At 38.5% G+C, this 19,224-nt stretch overlaps 1 protein-coding gene across 1 annotated transcript; it reads left to right on the plus strand.

Moving 5' to 3' along the window:
• Positions 1-526: 526 nt before the first annotated feature.
• On the plus strand, positions 527-19,142 carry LOC121423124. Its single transcript, XM_041618413.1, has 3 exons — positions 527-848; positions 10,101-10,562; positions 18,023-19,142. Exons 2-3 carry the CDS (start codon positions 10,170-10,172, stop codon positions 18,245-18,247), a joined length of 618 nt encoding a protein of 205 aa, XP_041474347.1. The 5' UTR covers positions 527-848; positions 10,101-10,169; the 3' UTR covers positions 18,248-19,142.
• Positions 19,143-19,224: the final 82 nt, after the last annotated feature.

The following is a 19,224-nucleotide window of genomic DNA, read 5'->3' on the forward strand; positions in this document are numbered from 1 at the left end:
AAAATTCCTAATTCAATTTTAAGCGGCCGTGTACCCTGGGCAAGTGGGCATGTTAAATTACAAATTATTGATCAATTGATACACTTATTTGATACATTTCAAAGCCCGTGAAAAGTGGGGCTGATGTATATTGTTTACGTGGGTAGGCTGGGGATGATTCGGCTTTCATTTGCTACCTCATTTTTGTTCTTACCTTCAATAAAAACTTACTGAAAATGAAAGGCTCCCTTTAAATTACATTCACTCCGCTCCCTCGCTCACACCCCTCTACCAATGCAACACCCCCCCCCCCCCCCCCCCCCCGTCTTCACCTCACCCCCTGTCACGAAAGTAGACCGATTACAAGACTGTCTGCATTCACAGACAGCATCCAAATAAATATTGTGAATGGGCGATCACAGTCCCCGGTACTATACACAACAACTTAACGCTGATTGGCTGGATGTTCAGGCAACCGGGTCAATGAACAGTAGTGGCCCCGCCCACCCGATTACCCATAAATTCGTCTCCCAGCCTGCAAACGGCATCAGTTAGATTTTCTTTCAATTTCGAAGAGCAATCGCTATCTTTTTTAGACATCACAAAGCATCACCACCAAACCTACATCTTTTTCAATCTTTACTATACCATCTTCATCCAACTTGTGAGGAATTGGGAGGGAAAGATTGATCGAAAGCTCATACTTTGCTGCAAGTTTGATAGAGAGGTTGCATCGATCTGAAGCTGTGAATTCTCAGAGTTGTTTTGGCTCGGAGTTTGTTGGTCAACAATACTACTATTGCACTCCACGTGGGTTTACTCGCGCGTTTGGAGAGACCGGTACACGTGGATATCTCGTCATATAACTGGTAAGTTGAACCGGTACATGGGGACTTCTTGATATTCATTTCCCCCATTTTGTCCTAGAATGAGAAGGGATTGATATCGGGAAGGGGGGTGCGTAGGGAAGTGAGGGAGTGATACTTTAAAAAGATTGTACTGATAATATTATCGAACCATATACATGATATACCACATGGCACATACTGGGTAAGGAAACCTAACTATAAATTTTAGTAATTCGATATTCGGAGGGGATGGGGTAACTTTGGCAGCAAGCAGATACATTACGAATGAATTGTATTTTTGTTATGATATTTTGAGATTTATATCTTCTGTGTATGACTTAAAAGCCATCAACAGCTTTTAAAGACAACACACAAACGGCGAACGGCATCAGATTTTCTTTAAAAAATTTTGTTGTATTTCTCCACTCATAGTCCAATAAACCTGTATCATATATTCTGTATTTAGATTTATATATATATATATATATATATATATATATATATATATATATATATATATAAATAACTTTCTGAGGAATTAAAGACGAAACTACTTAAAGTGGAATATTTGTCGAATATTTGAGCATTCTTTGACTATTCTTCATTTAGTTTGATTATATATATATATATATATACAATTATTTTGAAGATTGCACTAGTTGGGCTTTATATAAAACGGACCAAGCCTGTGTAAATTTGAAAATTCTGTGATGGATACTAATGTCGACAGTTTTCCAGACGAGGCAAATCAAAGTAGGTCAGTGAATTGAAAGGAAAAGCAGTTTTAAAAATTGCAATGACTATGACATACTAAACTTACCGGAGAAAAATGTAAGATATGTGTAAGTGTAATACCAGGGGCCTGAGGGGACCAACGGCTTAAGGTCATCTCCGAGGGACCTGGTAATGAAGACTAATGCCTTACCAAAGGGCACTAGTGCACCAAGTGGAAATCGAACCCGGGTCACCGGAATCCCAAACCCCCCGCTCTACTGACTGAGCTATCGGGTCCTTAAAATAAAAATAAAATAAGGCTTTATCAATAAACAATATGCTTCACGTGAAAAAAAAAAGAGCAGACCGGATTTTTTTTTTCATTGAACGAAATCGTTCATATACTCGTTTTGCCTCTGCAGGAAGGGTAAATGCTTCTATAAATTATTTCAATTCCCCATAAAAAAATACGAAGACTGACATGCTGATTTCATAATGTTGCTTATATTATGACATCCATTTATCGCAAGTCTGGAGACAATGTCATTGAATCGCAAAAACTAAGAGAGATGACGTTGGTTATCCGACACCTGTTACAAATCTGAACAGAATACATTATGACGTGAAGGTAATCCAATGTACTCTCAGGGGTTAAAGAGTGTTTAAAGGCAACTTCAAGCCAACCCTTAAAATGGAAAGAACACAGCTCCCACAGTGTGGAACATAGCATGAAATCACCTTCATGCTGTTAAATTTGAGCATTTCAACAGCGTGAATCACATCGTCGACCATGCATGTCATGTGAACCCATTGTGAACAGTCATTGGGCCTACAATCGAGGTGTCAACAGTGTCAAATTAATCTTCACACTGTTGAATTTGAGCATTTTAACAGTGTGAATGATATTTTCACACAGTCCACTATGTGAACACACTGTGATCAGTAACAATGTCGAGGTATACACGGTGTGAAAAGATCTCCACACTGTTAAATTTGAGCATTTTAACAGTGTGAATAATATTTTCACACAGTCCACTATGTGAACACACTGTGATCTGTAACACTGTCGAGGTATCCACAGTGTTTAATTTGAGCATTTTAACAGTGTGAATAATATTTTCACACAGTCCACTATGTGAACACACTGTGATCAATAACACTGTCGAGGTATCCACAGTGTGAAAATATCTCCACACTGTTGAATTTAAGCATTTTAACAGTGTGAATAATATTGCCACATTTTCCATTATGTGAACACACCGTGATCAGTCACACTGTCCAGGTGTCCACAGTGTGAAAATATCTCCAAACTGAATTTAAGCATTTTAACAGTGTGAATAATATTTCCACATTTTCCACTATGTGAACACCCTGTGATCAGTCACACTGTCGATGTATCCACAGTGTGAAAATATCTCCACAATGTTGAATTTAAGCATTTTAACATGGTGAATAATATTTTCACATACTCCACAATGTGAACAGTGAACACACTGTGATCACACTCTGTGACTCTGTGTCTTCCCAGCAGGGCTATAGGCATGGTGGCCCAGTGGTTTAGGATCCGCCTCATGATGAAAATTAGGTCTTGGGTTCGATCCCTTCAGAGACATAATATTAATGTACCAAAGACATATATTATAAACTTGGACCCTCTATTTTCTAGGTTATTATTTATTTAGGGTCGGATCATCGGATGGGAAAAGTAAATCACATCTTATTATGCACAGCGGCTGGTGGAGTACGCGTAGCTTTATAACTGACGTGGCCGCCTTTTTGTCGATGATTTTCCGGCCCTGATATATTCATATCTGTAGCAAAATGCGTCTTTAATGTTAATAGGGGTATAATAAGTCATCGAACGATTGCAAACAATGCATGCTATCTGTAGGTCAATCGTTGGTACATTTCCTTCTTTTTTAATAAATCAGTTGATAATTTGACACGACTGATGCCAATAACCATTGACATCTTCAATTTTTATCCCCGTATGCCATCGTCAATAACAGTTGGCTATCGACGCCATATCCCACAAAACGAGGTTGTTACACTCTTGGGGCAAAATACTCCGATGATACATGGATATTTGATGAAAGATAATCCGGATATTAAAATACAATTAGATTAATACGGTTAAAGCATCGAATTTAATATAGACGTGATGTACGAAAACGATTTTTTTTTCGTGACGTGGTAGTTAAGTAAATCCACAGATCATTGGCAGGGCTCCACACTAACCCATTTTTTCTACTGGTCCAACCTATTCATGTCGGACCAGTAGATACCCAGTTTTTCAAATTTTTACTGGTCCGAACCTAAAATCTACTGGTCCCAAAAAATAAAGAAAACATTAAAAAAAGGCGCAAGTTTATTTTTCTAGCCTTTCGTGACCCACCCACCCCCCCCCCCCCCCGTAAAACGAAGGAATGAAGGACAAAAAGAAAGCAAGACAGAAACGAAGAAAGTAAGAAAGAAAGAAAGAAGGAAGAAAGAAAGAAGGAAGGAAGGAAAGAAGGAAGGAAAGAAGGAAAGAAAGAAGGAAGGAAAGAAGGAAAAAGAAGGAAGGAAGGAAAGAAGGAAGGAAGGAAAGAAGTAAGGAAAGAAGGAAAGAAAGGATGGAAGGAAGGAAAGAAGGAAGGAAAGTCAGAAAGAAAGGAAGGAAGGGAGGAAAGAAGGGAGGAAAGAAGGAAGAAAGAAGGAAGGAAAGAAAAAAAAGAAAGAAAGAAGGAAGGAAAGAAAGAAGGAAGGAAAGAAGTAAGGAAAGAAGGAAGGAAAGAAGTAAGGAAAGAAGGAAGGAAAGAAGGAAGGTAAGTCAGAAAGAAAGAAGGAAGTAAAGAAGGAAGGAAAGAAGCAAAGAAAGAAAGAAAGAAGGAAAGAAGGAAAGAAGTAAGGAAAGAAGGAAGGAAAGTCAGAAAGAAAGGATGGAAGGAAGGAAGGAAAGAAGTAAGGAAAGAAGGAAGAAAGAAAGAAAGGATGGAAGGAATGAAGGAAAGTAAGGAAAGAGGGAAAGAAAGAAAGGATGGAAGGAAGGAAAGAAGGAAGGAAAGAAGGGAGGAAAGAAGGGAGGAAAGAAGGAAGGAAAGAAATAAAGAAAGATTGAAAAGAAAGAAGGGAAGAAAACAGAGGAAGAAAGATAAAACTATTATCATAAATTATGTTTCTTTTTTGGCTCAATTAAAATAGCTACGAAAGAAAGTCAGAAACCAAGTGTATCAACACACACATAAATGCATATGTGGGGCTATAAATATGTATACAGACGATACCACCCGAAACCCGATCTGTTTGAACCAAACAGAAGTGAAAATGTACCCTTTTACTGCTTACAGATGACAGAGTTACTCCAATTTTTAGGAAATATGGACATTATAAGAGCCTTTCATGAGTATGAACCGTGAATTTTGACAGTTCTGTGAGAGATTTCTGCCAGAGTTTAGCCAAGCTTCGTTCGCGTAGCCAGTAAAGAAATTACCACGTGAGTTGTGTGGCTAGCTAGCTAGCTACATATGTACACTGTATCTGCTCTAGTAGCAATTACGTGCGATTCATTCTGTGTGTATTCTGTGTGTGAATGATAGAATTTATCGGGGGGGGGAATGGTTTGCAGTGAATTTGACCATTTCTGGAGTAGTTATTGGCCCAACAATGCTTTTTATTACTGGTCATGTCGGACACTTAAAATCTTGCTGTTTTTTTGAAAAATTACTGGCCCGACAATGATATTTTTTACTGGTCATGTCGGTCCAGTAAATCTTCCTTTTTTTGAAAATCTACTGGCCCGACGGCGATTTTTACCGGTCTGGGACCGTCGGACCGCCGCTAGTGTCGAGCCCTGATCATTGGTATATATCAAATGTGACGTAGTAAGTCGATAGGCTGATGGAAAGGGGATGATATACGCGTTCATTTTGTGAAAAGATTGTTTTCCGTTTTTAAATCTTTCATTCGACAACGTCGTGAGTTAAATGTCGTTCGTTTCGTCACTGACAAATAGATGTCGTCACAAATGCCAGAGAAGGTTCAATAATTACATAGCTGATCGAATTGAGACGATTTTTTTTCGTATACGGTAGTAATTATAACGGCGATTAGAGGCACTGCTGATGTTTAGCAAATAACAAAAAAAAAGTTGATAGTGTGCATGCCATCTAGAATTACCATGATAATCTTTGATGAAGGATATTTTGCCCATACTTTATATGATTCAATGATACCTTTTAACCACGTTTGATAATGATTTCGCAATAACTTGGTATTGTGTACGTGGTTTTTTTTAAGGATATTTGGGGGAAGTTTCGTTATTCAAAGAAACGCTATAGCCAAACGCCAATTACTTTGTAGTTGATAAAATACCCGGAATTCAAGAATATGCCTTTTAATAAAACGATAAAAAATATTCATAATTCAGAAGATAAGAAACGTTTCTCTAGTCACTGGCGAATCCAGAGGGGGGGGGGCACACCCAACCCGTGCCCCCCTTGAGAGCCATTATTTCAATAATCAAAATTAATACGTAAATATACCTCTTTTACCCAAGTGTGTACATTTGTAAATTATCATTTTGTGTGTGTGTGTGTGAATTTTTCTATACTTACTGAAAACAAAACTAAGCTACATTACCATAATGAGACTAGATGGGATGATCAAAATGTTGCATTATGGATAATTAATCCGCTGCAGTTTGGATATTCAGTAAGACTTAAACCAGGCTGGTGCTTTACAAGTCAATTGGCCTCGTCATGGTGCCTTTAAAGGTCAAGTCCACCTCAGAAAAATGTTGATTTGAATCAATAGAGAAAAATAAGACAAACACAATGCTGAAGATTTCATAAAAATTGGATGTAAAATAAGAAAGTTATGACATTTCAAAGTTTCGCTTATTTTTAACAAAATAGTTATATGAACGAGCCAGTTACATCCAAATGAGAGAGTTGATAATGTCACTCATTCACTATTTCTTTAGCTTTGTATTGTTTGAATTATACAATATTTCAATTTTTACGAATTTGACGATTAGGACCTCCTTGCCTGAAGCACAAAATGTTAAAATAATGGAATTTCACGTGTTCAGGGAGGAATGAAACTTCATTTCACATGACAATGGCGAGAAAATACAAATATTTCATATTTCAAACAATAAAAAACAAAAGAAATAGTGAGTGAATAACATCATCGACTCTCTCATTAATTTGGATGTAGCTGGCTCGTTCATATAACTTTTTTGTGAAATGAAGCGAAACTTTGAAATGTCATAACTTTCTTATTTTACATCCGATTTTGATGAAATTTTCAGTGTTATGCTTGTTGAATTTTTCTCTTTTTATTCAAATCAAGTTTTTGTTGGGGTGGACTTGTCCTTTAATCTACATTATCTGTATTGGTTCTGTCACTCTTGCTTGATTTAAGAGACAGTCAGCAGGGGTCAGATTAAGACTCATCGTACCAATCAATTTCATTGGCTCTTGTCCAAGTTTGATTGGGTGGATGTCGTAAATGTTTTCCCAGTCCTTGAGCGAGATGATAGATTGTGTAACAGCTCAATTTCAATTTAGCAGGGTATCTCGGACAACTTCTCCTGTGACTGCATGGTGTCTTTGGAGGAATTGTGTTCCTTGTAAGTTGTTCCAGTGGGCGGCGGCGCGGGGGTCATTCGAGATGTAGTTCTTCTCCAATATAATCTCTAGAAGATTGTTTATACGCAGAGGAGTACTGTCCGGTTACGTTAACGAAGCGAGAAAGACACTGATACAACTAACTTTTTAGGTGAAACCTAACATTTGGAAAGGGCTCGAAACAATTTTGGTTTAGTTATCATAGAAATGTGGCTGTGTTGCGTGTGCAGACTGGTGCTGCCGTACGATATTGATTCTTGAGGTCAAATAAGATCTTAATTAGCCAAATGTCGGCATAAGCCTTTAGCAGACTTTGGTACAATCGGGAGTTTGAAATTAAAATGTTTCTCCTCCCTCCATTCATTTCACGCCTTTGAAAATTGTAAGAAGCTAAACACATCGTATTGAATGTATAAGAAAAGATTTTCGCGCGTGATTCTCTTTTGGCACCTAGCCTCAGACTGAATTGACACGAAGATCATGCAGAGAGATGTTTCATGATCAGTATCAATCAGTTGCATCACAATGATCTTTAGGATATTGTTGGTATTGGCATAGACACGTGGCGGACGTGTCCGATGACCACCTGTAGTTTTTTTTAAGGATCATTGACTTGCCTTCCTGTAGGCATGGTAGGGTTGTCCCGAGGGTTGTTCAAGTCAAGGTGTTAAGAACTCCGTCCTCGTGGGCTTCTATCCCGCCAAAATATGGCGTTCGTGAGGTCGCTTACTCGCGCCCTTTTCAATCCACAAATATGTAACCACATCTAAAAATACCCCATCACACTCCTGTGATTGATAGGGAAAGTTCAACGTCAGGACGCATTTTCTTTTCAATGTCAACTATTTTTTTATGCGGTGGATCATTGTCTGCCTCCCCCGTTGCGACGGTGAAATGCCTCTTAGTGTTATCACAACTTTTCACACTTTTGAGGGTATATCGAGAGGGTCATAAATCGAGAAAAGGACCCGCAACCATTCAAATATAATCATTATTACCAAAATACACTCAAGACAGTAAAATGGAAAGGATAGTATTCACTCATGAGATTGTGATCTCAAGGCCATCTACGATAACCATTGTCAAGTTTGTTCAATCATCGAGATTTTTGTTATCTTTATTTGTCATTTTTTCAAACATAGACTTTAAATATTTTGCCAAGGAAAACGCCATGGCCATGTCGGAAGTGTCTTTTTTGGCGACTTGACCCGAACTACATTCGGAGCAAAGATGAGAAATTACGATTGGAGCAAAGTTATCGTTTTAATCAATTGTATTCACCTGGAACGATACATGTTTTCTATTTAAGCAGTTAAGGCAATGTCTGAAACTAAAGTCGACCTATGTGATTTTGCCATATGTGACCCCCTCCACCCCGAGCCTCCCCCTCATTACCCTCACAGTCTGAAATATAGCTCCCATCGAATGTTCCTTTACAAAGCGGGAAAGACCTCGATGTATTTTTTTTTCGGGGGGGGGGATTTGGACGTTCATATTTCATTTTTAAAGTCTTGGCTTCGAAACTGTTAGCTCAACAGAATAACTCTGTGTTATTTAAACTTGCTATTACGGTTCAGTCTCTAGCAACAATTATGGATATACAAAGGCGCCATTCCTGGTCGTGACATACAATGTTAGTACACAAAGAGATCAAATGGTCAAAACGCGCATCTGAGCATTCACCCGGTGCCACGAATACGGGCACGCACATGGAATTCTCTGATTTATTGAATCTAAGTCATACTATCTAGCTATTACATAACACCTTCTTGGTCTTAAATTACATTTCTTCCATCAAATATACTGCTTGTAATCATACTGACTATGTAACGTTAAAATCATATCATATGGACAAACATAAATACAATTTTGATAAAAAAAATGTGTCATACCTGAACGAAGAGGAAGCAGGGTGAAGGTCACGGCGAATGACGCCCGACACCAACGATCCCTGCACGCCCCCATAAATCCGCGCATTATTTTCATGGAACTCATGGATCGGATATTCATTGAATTTTTAATCAGTAAGTGACCCTTATTACCCTTTCCCTGTAAGTTGTGTAATGAATGCACTATCTGAAGAATATCAAGGCAAATTATTTCTGTTTCTGTAACACGGTTACTCTAGTAGAAACTGGGCAGGACGGCTTTCTGTTGCACAACGCCAAGCTGGTATAACCAGTTACTTAGGAAACATTCTTGGTCTATAAGTGAATCTGTCTTATTATCAGACTCATAATAATAATACCAACATGCTTATATAGGGCATTTCACCGCCAAATGCGTTCCTATGCATTTAATTGAATATTATTACCATGGCTTTAGCCCCGCAGCCTTTTCAGCGCGGTGGCATTTCAAAGAATACCCATTTACCTCACCTGGGTCGAGTGCAGCACAATGTGGATTTCTTGTCGAAGAAAATTACGCCATGCCTGGGATTAGAACCCACGACCCTCTGTTTCAAAGTCCGAAGACTTATCCACTGTGCCACAATGCTCCACAAGACAACATAAACAACTCTTGGGTCTTTGACGATGGCCCACAACCTCACGACCACGAGTCAAATATTCCAACCACTAGACCACACTACCCTGCGGACTAGGTTCATAAATGTCATGATCATGAAATGTACAAAGCAAAAACTGGTGTTAACCGGTGTAATTAGAGGACCACACCAGTTATTTTACACCGGTGTTAAATGGGTGGTGTTAGTTTTACACCTGTAGGTGTTATTACAACACCTTTGGTTGTTACATTTACACTCTTTGGTGTCATGTTCAATCTCTAGGGTGTAATGTTAACACCTCAGGGTGTGGTCCTCTATTAACACCAGTTGGTGTCAGTTTTAACACCACAATTTTTACAGTGTAATACATATTGCAATCCAACAATGAAATTATGAAAACACTCAATGAATTCAATTTCACTTTTATTTCATTGCAAACAGACCGCTTTGGAACCTCTGATTTGAAAAAACAACGGTTTCTTCAGGATCCTGGTTACGTAATCAACCACGATGCCGACCACCAGCATACGTTGTCAGTGGCTATTGATCAGCATCGGGACAGTCCTCATCATCCCCGCCGTCAATCTTGCCTCAGCCGGTCATGCTAAACACAGAGGTTCGATGTCATTAGACAGACGAGGCGGTCACAATCAGCCTTCATCATCAGACTCAACGTCGTCGTCGTCATCCTCTGAAACGCTCCCTATCAATCCCGACCACCAAGTCGAAAATGAAGAGCATCATGTCACAGCTGCGAGTAATAGCACATCCCCATCGCTTCCTCTGATTCAAGATGACGGTGAAATCAAGTTGCCTAGAGGATTTAAAATAATCGCTCTCGACGAGGACAATAAACCATTTATCGTCATTCCAAACATGCATCATCTTCTGGAAAACAATAGTGTAAGTATCAATTTTTAGACCTTTTTTCCGTATATTTTTTTCACCATATTTGGAACATGGAAGGCACAATTAGTCAACAAATACAATAGTAGTAATAAAAGGAGTTGTAGTTTATTCAGTAAACCTAATAAATGATGCAACCATTATGAGGGGATTGATTGTCGGATATTATACACCATTTTTGAAAAAATTGCGATAGAGCAAAGCGAGCGACCCTACAAAAATAAAATAATGTGACTCAAAATTAGTTTAAAATTCTACAGGTACAACTTAATTTGTATTTTGGGGGTGCAAGTAGGGTAGAATCCTATTTTGTAAATATAAAATTAGGCTGAAACGCTCTGAGACCACCTCGGGGGGGGGGCACTTCCATTGACGAGTGGATACCATGCGCGACCATGGGGTCTTGGAAAGCACTCTAAACAAGTACTTTCCATATTCTGAAAACGCATCCCTTAACAAGTATTGCGTATGAAACCCTACCCATAAAATGCCATAAAATTATTGGAAACAAAACGATGTCCTTGGCAAGTATTCCCTGAATTGAACCCTTAAACAAGTACAGCGATATTTTAATCGTTATATGTCAGACGTCGGTTTTACCTTTACATACATAATTGGGTTTAGAGTACGGCCCACCTCCCACACCACGCGCAAATCGGACTCTAAACACGTTGACTGTTGGGGCAAAAAGTACATCCTTTATAAAAAAAACATTTTGTCTTTTTTACACCCTCACAAATATGACCCTAAACACGTAGCTATCCCATTAAAATAGATACCCTTATTCATTATTTGAGGGTTTTGACACCCTTATCACGTTACGTACTTAAAGTGCCTTATCTTGAAAAAGACATCCTTTTTACGTGTTTTTTTTTTGGTCGCGCATGGTATCCACTCGTCAATGTAAATCCCCCCCCCCCGTCTGATACGAAGTTGAATCTTTTTAGGATAGAGTAGTATTCCTAAAATATATTTTGCTTGATTTTACGTCTACTCCCAGATAAAATTTAGTCAAAGAAAAGTCTTATTTTTCGTCCGCGAATCAACGTCAAAAGTGAAATGAGCTCACGTAGCTGACAATTGCTCACAGTTACTGGGGGATCGAATGATTTATTTTTATCCGAATAATCAAATATTGGAATCGTTGATATATACCCGTCTAAAATATCACGACCTCTCGCTGTTTTAGAATGGTATATTGTAATACAAGCTGGACTCGCTTTCGCTTATGATTGAGTAATGTTTTCATAAACTCCTTTGCCACATTATATATAGCTAAGTTTGCATTTTCTAAAGAAAGTTGTTGAATATGAAGATGCGACCGAGACGGTGTAGCATGTCTGGGGATAATTATATCAGGCTTGCATTGAAGGAGATCATCTCGAGCGTTCATTGGGCTGTAAAGTGATAGGTCGATCATGTCAGGACGTTAATACCCGACCTGAAAACCCCAATACCCGGCCTACATGTTCATAGCTAGACAATGTTTGATGAAACCCTTCATTGGTAATTGTGCCATGATGCAAAAAACGAATAACGATTGGCAGCTCCGACCTATCTTTGCCTCGAAGTCTTATATACCTTTATAAAATGAGATAAACGATATGATATTGTGTTTTCATCGGTAAATAAGCTGTCTGGCCTGATATGTCTGGATGGAGGCAATGGCAAGGGTTTTTTCGAATGTCATTTTCAAAATCATCAGACAACCTTCACCTTTATTCAAATCTTGTACGCTGCACTTTAGCCTCGATTATTAAGAATGATTCAAACATATTGAAATAAATATGGCGAAACTCCATTAATAACCTAGTTTGGGATAGCGAAAAAAAATAATAAAAAAATTGACTTCAAATGCGAGCAGCTCACCCATTTCTTTGGATGCAAAAAAAAAATCCACAAGATGCCATTTTCTCAAAAAGAGAAAGGGATTTAAGATGACTGTATCTGTCTGGTCAAAATATCATCACATACATTATTTCATCAGGGGTTTCATGAAAAAAAGTCACATCAAACCATTTTATGAAACCAAGTCACAACACATTACAAAAGGGGCAGTTGCTTGCATGTGACGTATGTGCGTACATAGTTATCTCACTAACTGACTACGCCCCTGCTTCCCCATACAACCAAATAGGCACCTCCGGCCTCCGTTTAATTCAAAACTGATAACATTTGAGTGGAAATGATTTCAAGATCAATACAACTTACCAAAATCATATAACTATAAACGGGATAGTCAGTGTGGATGAAGTATAGCATCGTATAGGATTAGTAAACATTCTGAATAGCAATTTGAATCTATCTTGAATATCGAGTATGTTGAATATTTTCACTCAGAGATCATCAGTTTTGACTAAAATGGAGACGGGGGGGGGGGGGGGGGCGTTTCATCAACATTTTCGTCCGACAAGTTGTCATATCTGACAAATTTTCGTGATTTGTATCGGCTAAGAAGTACTGTTACTATATGGTAACTATCGGATAAAACAGAACTTGTCGGATAAAACGTCCGACAAGTCCTTTCATGAAACGCTCCCCAGAGGTGTCCATTTGGTTGAATGGGGACAGGAGGAGTATAGGCAGCGTCGGGGTACTTTAAAAAGGGACAATGCGGTCTGGCTATATGTTTTGTCTCGGTTAAAGGACAAGTCCACCCCAACAAAAACTTGATTTGAATAAAAAGAGAAAAAGTCGACAAGCATAACACTGAAAATTTCATCAAAATCGGATGTAAAATAAGAAAGTTATGACATTTCAAAGTTTCGCTTCATTTCACAAAAAAGTTATATGAACGAGCCAGCTATACATCCAAATGAGAGAGTCGATGATGTTATTCACTCACTATTTCTTTTGTTTTTTTATTGTTTGAAATATGAAATATTTTGATTTTCTCGTCATTGTCATGTGAAATGAAGTTTCATTCCTCCCTGAACACGTGGAATTCCATTATTTTAACATTTTGTGCTTCAGGCAAGGAGGTCCTAATTGTCAAATTCGTAAAAACATTTATTGAAATATTGTATAATTCAAACAATACAAAACAAAAGAAATAGTGAGTGAGTGACATCATCAACTCTCTCATTTGGATGTAACTGGCTCGTTCATATTTTTGTTAAAAATAAGCGAAACTTTGAAATGTCATAACTTTCTTATTTTACATCCAATTCTGATGAAATCTTCAGCATTGTGCTTGTCTGATTTTTCTCTCTTGATTCAAATCAACATTTTTCTGAGGTGGACTTGACCTTTAAATTACGATTTACGGAGGTAAATTTACACGAACTATATCTCTCTTCTTTTGCTCATTTCTTCCCTTTCTTTGTATCTTCCCTTTCATCCTAATTTATTTTCAACAGATAATTTCTTCACAAAAATCATAAGGGGGGGCGCCCCTACCCTGCTGTAGTGCCGCCCCAATAACTTTGGATCTCCATGTTGTTACAAATGTCATTCACGCCCGTCTTCCGTCAGTTGGTACATTCTGAAGGAGCAACTGATATTAAAAACCGCTTAAAATCGGATATCTTTGGCGTCTGATAACTCAAATCCCTAATGGGAATAAAAAGATAGGGCACGCTTACATTTCACAAAAATTTGCCCTTTCCAGAATCATGACCGAACTTTTTGGTATCGAATCATGACCGAACTTTTTGGTATCATTCGGATTTTTGTGTTGAACAATGAAAGGTGACAGAAAGGTAGGGCATATTTAAGGTTCACGTTGAGGTTCCCAAAACACTTCCCATGCTGGTGGACATGATGACATACTTAGAGATATTCCAACAAGCAGGCATCTGTTTCGGTTAAAGCCACTGCCACTTTGAAAATCATCATCTCATGGACTAAACCATTGCTCAAAATGGTTCCCGTTTGCGAAAATAATGCGCGAACCGTTCCCCCAAGTCTTGTTACAATAACAAATGTAAGATTTCTACCACCAACAAAAATTGTCATCGGCCAATTGTATTGAAGAAATTCAGTAGCTTTTAATTGTTATTGCAAATTTGTTACTACAATAAGTTTGATGAAACGGGCTCCTGGTTCCGTACACTGGATGAAACATTTTGATCACGTGTACTTGTAAGATGATTTATGCCCAAATAATAATATTCTTCTCTCTACGACGTTGATACCACAAACTAATTGTTGGTATGACTGGTATTATTTTAGCCCTAAACGATATGAATTGAATGAATCGAATTTATTACCAAATCTCAGTCAGGTACAATAACACGGAATAGTACATCACATATGACCAAAACATTTGGTAATTGGAGCTAACATAATAGCGAGATGCTAAATCGAGGTTAGCCCCAAATATTGTCATTATTGTTTAAACAGTTTCAACTAGATCACAGTATTGTACATCAATATTGCTCTTCTTTCACCTTATGGATATATTCCTATCTTGATTTTAAATTTGAATAACATTTTGGGGATGTTCCTTCCGGCATTCCGTACGAGGTGGATCTTTCTATATACTGGTCGATACTGTTTATCGACATCAATGATCGGAAATGTAACAAGTGGCTTTTAGGTATTAATTTTCTTTCATGTATAGTGAAAAATCGATTGTTTTGTTTGCTGCGGATGGAAAAGTGCTATTTCCTTACCAGACACGAGTTGGGCCACTGGATGCGCATGTATGAAAGGGTGTGTGTTGGAAAAAAAGTGTGCGAGGGTGTGTGTGTGTGTGTATTTGAAGTTTTGTCAGATGTGTATCAATCAGATATGATTATTTACGTCTAGGACCGACCTTTAACGTCACCATCCGAAAGACGTGACCAGGGCTCGAACCTCTGCATCGATTTGTAACTTTCCCACAGCTTGGATTACAGGCGCACGCCACAACGCCCAGAGGGTGTGTTTGTGTCGGGGTGTGTGTGGTGGGGGCGCTTTACTGGCGCTCATTCCAGTGTTCCTGGATTAAACACTAGCTCATTCCAAAGAGTCTGTTGTCATTAATTCATAGTCTTTAACATTGCTTTTGGAAATTTACTTATTACTATTGAGTAGGTCACAAGGTCTGTAACAATCATTAATATATTTCAATTTGGCATTAACTATAATTATTTCGAATATTTGTAGTCTTATAGGCGGTAACAGCCAATCAAAACAATTTCCCCCTGATTTGTAAGTCACCAATTGTACTACGGATGTAAGGAATCATTGATCATGAAGGATTTGTACAAATACGTGTTGCATATCTTTAGGATGTCGCAAGTTTGATACAAGCCAACAGCGTATTGTTCGGTGGTACGGGCAATTGGAAATCTTTGCCCATCTATTGAAAAAATGTAATTCATTGCATATAAAATTTAAAATCATAACTAATATCAAAGTACTTCTAATACTTAGTCGATTGAACCCGCTCACATGCCAAATATCGATATTTTCTTTTCGCTCACTTGCATTAAACAACTCTGATATTCTAAGGAATCAATTTTCAACTCCATCAGATTTCATGCCTCAAAACGCTACTGGTGCAAGCATTTTCCGTTTTTGTTCAATCCCTTGGGATATTTTGTCTTATTAATCACCGGTGGGCATCATTATTTTTAGTCATACGTGTACCTTTGACGTTAGTTGTGACGTTTGGTACAAGGGTTAGAGCGGGGGCAGGGAGACGAACATCGGATTCAACTTGAATGAACCACGCATTGCCTAAGTAATATTGATTCTAATCAATTGAAAATCGTTATCTTCGGAATTTCCAAGATGTCGAGCTCAGCTGTTCGCTTTTAATTAGACTTTTACGTTTGAAGTTAGCCAAACTTGACAAGGACTAGACGAAAGATGTTAATCTTTCCACGTGTGTTGTATTTTTCTTCTTCAAAACGGCGAACATTCCCTTGCATTTCATTGCGCGTATGAGTAAAAACACGATTTGAGTTAGGATAATGCGTGATGGTTGAAGCAGTGGTGGCCCTTGGGGAAAACCAAAGCGTTAGATTAGATGCCTTTTCATCATGTTACTTGGTATGGTTTTGAACGAAGCAGTATGTTGCCGAGACAACATTCCGCCGGTGTCTGTCAATGGTTGTCTTCTTCATGCGCGGGTTTCTCGTCGTTGGCATGTCCTGTTATTTCGTGAAAGTTCACAATGAGTTCATACCCTCTGATGTGGATGTCCTATTAAGATTTCTCGTGAATTTTCTGGAGTAAATTTTAAGGATTGTCCCGGCGTCCAGGGGTCAGACTGTGTCTGTATGTAGATTCTGTTGTCCATGCAGAAATGAAATCCAGGTTATCGTAATTCCCCGACCACATGCTCTACATGGCTTTTACCATGACCACAAGATAGTTTCTTCCGAATTTGTTTAAGCTGGTTTAATTTTCATTTTCATTGAGAAAAAGAAACCAAAGTAGTGGGTTTATTCTGATTCAGAACTTGTTTAATCCGGCTCTAAATGCGGGACAAAACGAAATTCTAAGAAAGAATCAAAATTATTAAAGATAACATTTCAACAACTAGAACGAAGACAATTCAGCAACACAGATATGATTTTTCGTCTTCTCGGATATTAATTGGGAGTAGAATCGGTGATATACTCCATGACGCGCCAGTGCTGCCCAAGATAGACCTTCGTCAATCTGAGATTTGAGTGGATAAAACGTTATACGAGAGACCTTGGCGTGAACTTTTCATTGACGGCAATGAGTAATATAAATTAGTTGCGCCATAAGTCCAAATGGTGTAGTACTGTTGTTAGTCACGGCATGACGGTATAACTGACCGTCTGCTTTCGTGTCCTTCCTGTGTTAATAACTTAAAGCAAACATTTGTTTGTGTCATGAAAAGAAGCGAAGAAAATGGGATAAGCAGTATGGAGTGTATCTATTCGTGAAGGAAGGAGGTCAATAAACGACTGGATTATGTCATGCATAAGCAACTATTAAAAGTGTCAGTAACCTTAAAAATGTCCTTTACTGTTAAAGAATAAAAATTGCGCGCTCCCTGATCATGAATGATTAATGTGATGCCGTGTCGTTGATTGTGATACGAGGCGCCAAAATACGAAAAGCAATTCTGACATTTCACCAAGAAGTCGTAGTCTTCCATAAGGATGCGATAGAAAAGGAAAAACAAAATTAAGAAAGCTTAAAAATCAAGATATTTAATACAAAAAGAATTGCCACATAAGAATGCGTTTAAAATGCGCACACATTGTTACACACTATTATATAAGTATTTTCACTTAATTAAAGTATGATAAAAGAGCAGTCCTTAATATGTATCCCCAAGATGCCGTCGCCGGGAATCGAACCGCAGTCTTCTCTGTGTTAAAAGGCGCCCTAGACCACTCGGCCACGTCACCTCCACATGAATACTGTTAACAGAAATCAATTTGATTGTAGGCTCAATTTGAGATTGTTTCAGAACAAATGGACAAAATGATACAAGTTTATTTTTGTATTTACCTCCTCATGACATGTTTTATCTCCCTTTCCAGGATTTGACGAAGCTGCTGAAGTCTGCTCTGAGAGAGGCTCATCGGACCAAGCGTTCGCCATCGTATTCACCATCGGAAACGTCGTCATCGAGAGGATCAAGGCGATCGGCTTGCAGATTCGAATACCAAACGACTGTACTCAGAGAAGGGCACTGTATTCGATTTGGAGATTTTCCCGCCTGTTTATCCGGAGATCAATTGTACCCTTTCGCACGTGATTGCTAGCCGATAGATGCATCTTGGACAAGCAGTCATTTCGGAAGACGGTTCACGTATCGCGTATACAGGGACGTTGGTGAGCCACGCGTCGGAGACATATTATGGGAAGCACTTCTGCAAGGTGCATTTGATTCATGCGTATTACCGAGGACCCTTTGGCACGTTGAGGGGAGACTGTGTAGTCCACTCATCGTGGACATTTCTTTTTATATGCAGATCATGTATGATTCGCGTTTGTACAAAGAAAGATTTTAAGCTGTATTTAAATCAAGGAAGGTTCTATATGTTGATAGTATTATGTACATATTTGGAGAGTTATGTATTGAGAGGAATTGAGAAATTGAGCAAGGAGAGAAAATCAACAAATTGACTGCAATTGATTTTTAAAAAGAAATAGATTTTGATTTGATGTAGAGTTTAAACAGAAGGTACTGACTTGTCGTTTTTTTAGTAGCACCTGTAATTGATCACATGATCTAGTAGAAAGATTGAGAGAGTCTGACTGAATTCGGCACGATCGGTAGATTATTACAGTATCACCATAGAGCTAATATACGATATCACAGGTCCTAAAATGTATTCATCACCGGATTACGCACTTGCACAATTTATTACCGAGGGAATGTTTCAGAAATCTGATCGTAAATTTGCAATTGATTTGATAGGCAACTTAAATGTGGCATGCCAAATGGAATCCTGAATAATTTTATCCTGGGACTGTTGCATAATACCATTGACCGTGAAATAATGTATTGAAAACCGGAAATAAATTGCGCATTACATTATAGGTAATGCAGGGACTTTCCCTGACCGCAGCAATCGAGCTTACATGACCGCATCTGGTCGAAAGAGGGCCAGAGATCGGGCGGTGACTGTCAATGTCCGAGTCAACCGCCCCGGGCGCTCGTCGTAAAAAAAGCGCAAAGAGAAAGTAAACTGTGTGACAGCAATTTTGACAGCTGGAAACAGGTGGTGGCCATGAA

Source organism: Lytechinus variegatus, chromosome 10 (assembly GCF_018143015.1).
Source record: "Lytechinus variegatus isolate NC3 chromosome 10, Lvar_3.0, whole genome shotgun sequence".
Taxonomy (NCBI): domain Eukaryota; kingdom Metazoa; phylum Echinodermata; class Echinoidea; order Temnopleuroida; family Toxopneustidae; genus Lytechinus; species Lytechinus variegatus.

What these genes read in the sequence shown, in the direction of transcription:
- LOC121423124 (XM_041618413.1), top strand. Translation starts at nt 10,170, where the DNA reads ATGCCGACCACCAGCATACGTTGTCAGTGGCTATTGATCAGCATCGGG. An exon ending in ATCTTCTGGAAAACAATAGT is followed by an intron (nt 10,563 to 18,022) that starts GTAAGTATCAAT and finishes CTCCCTTTCCAG; the next exon opens with GATTTGACGAAGCTGCTGAA.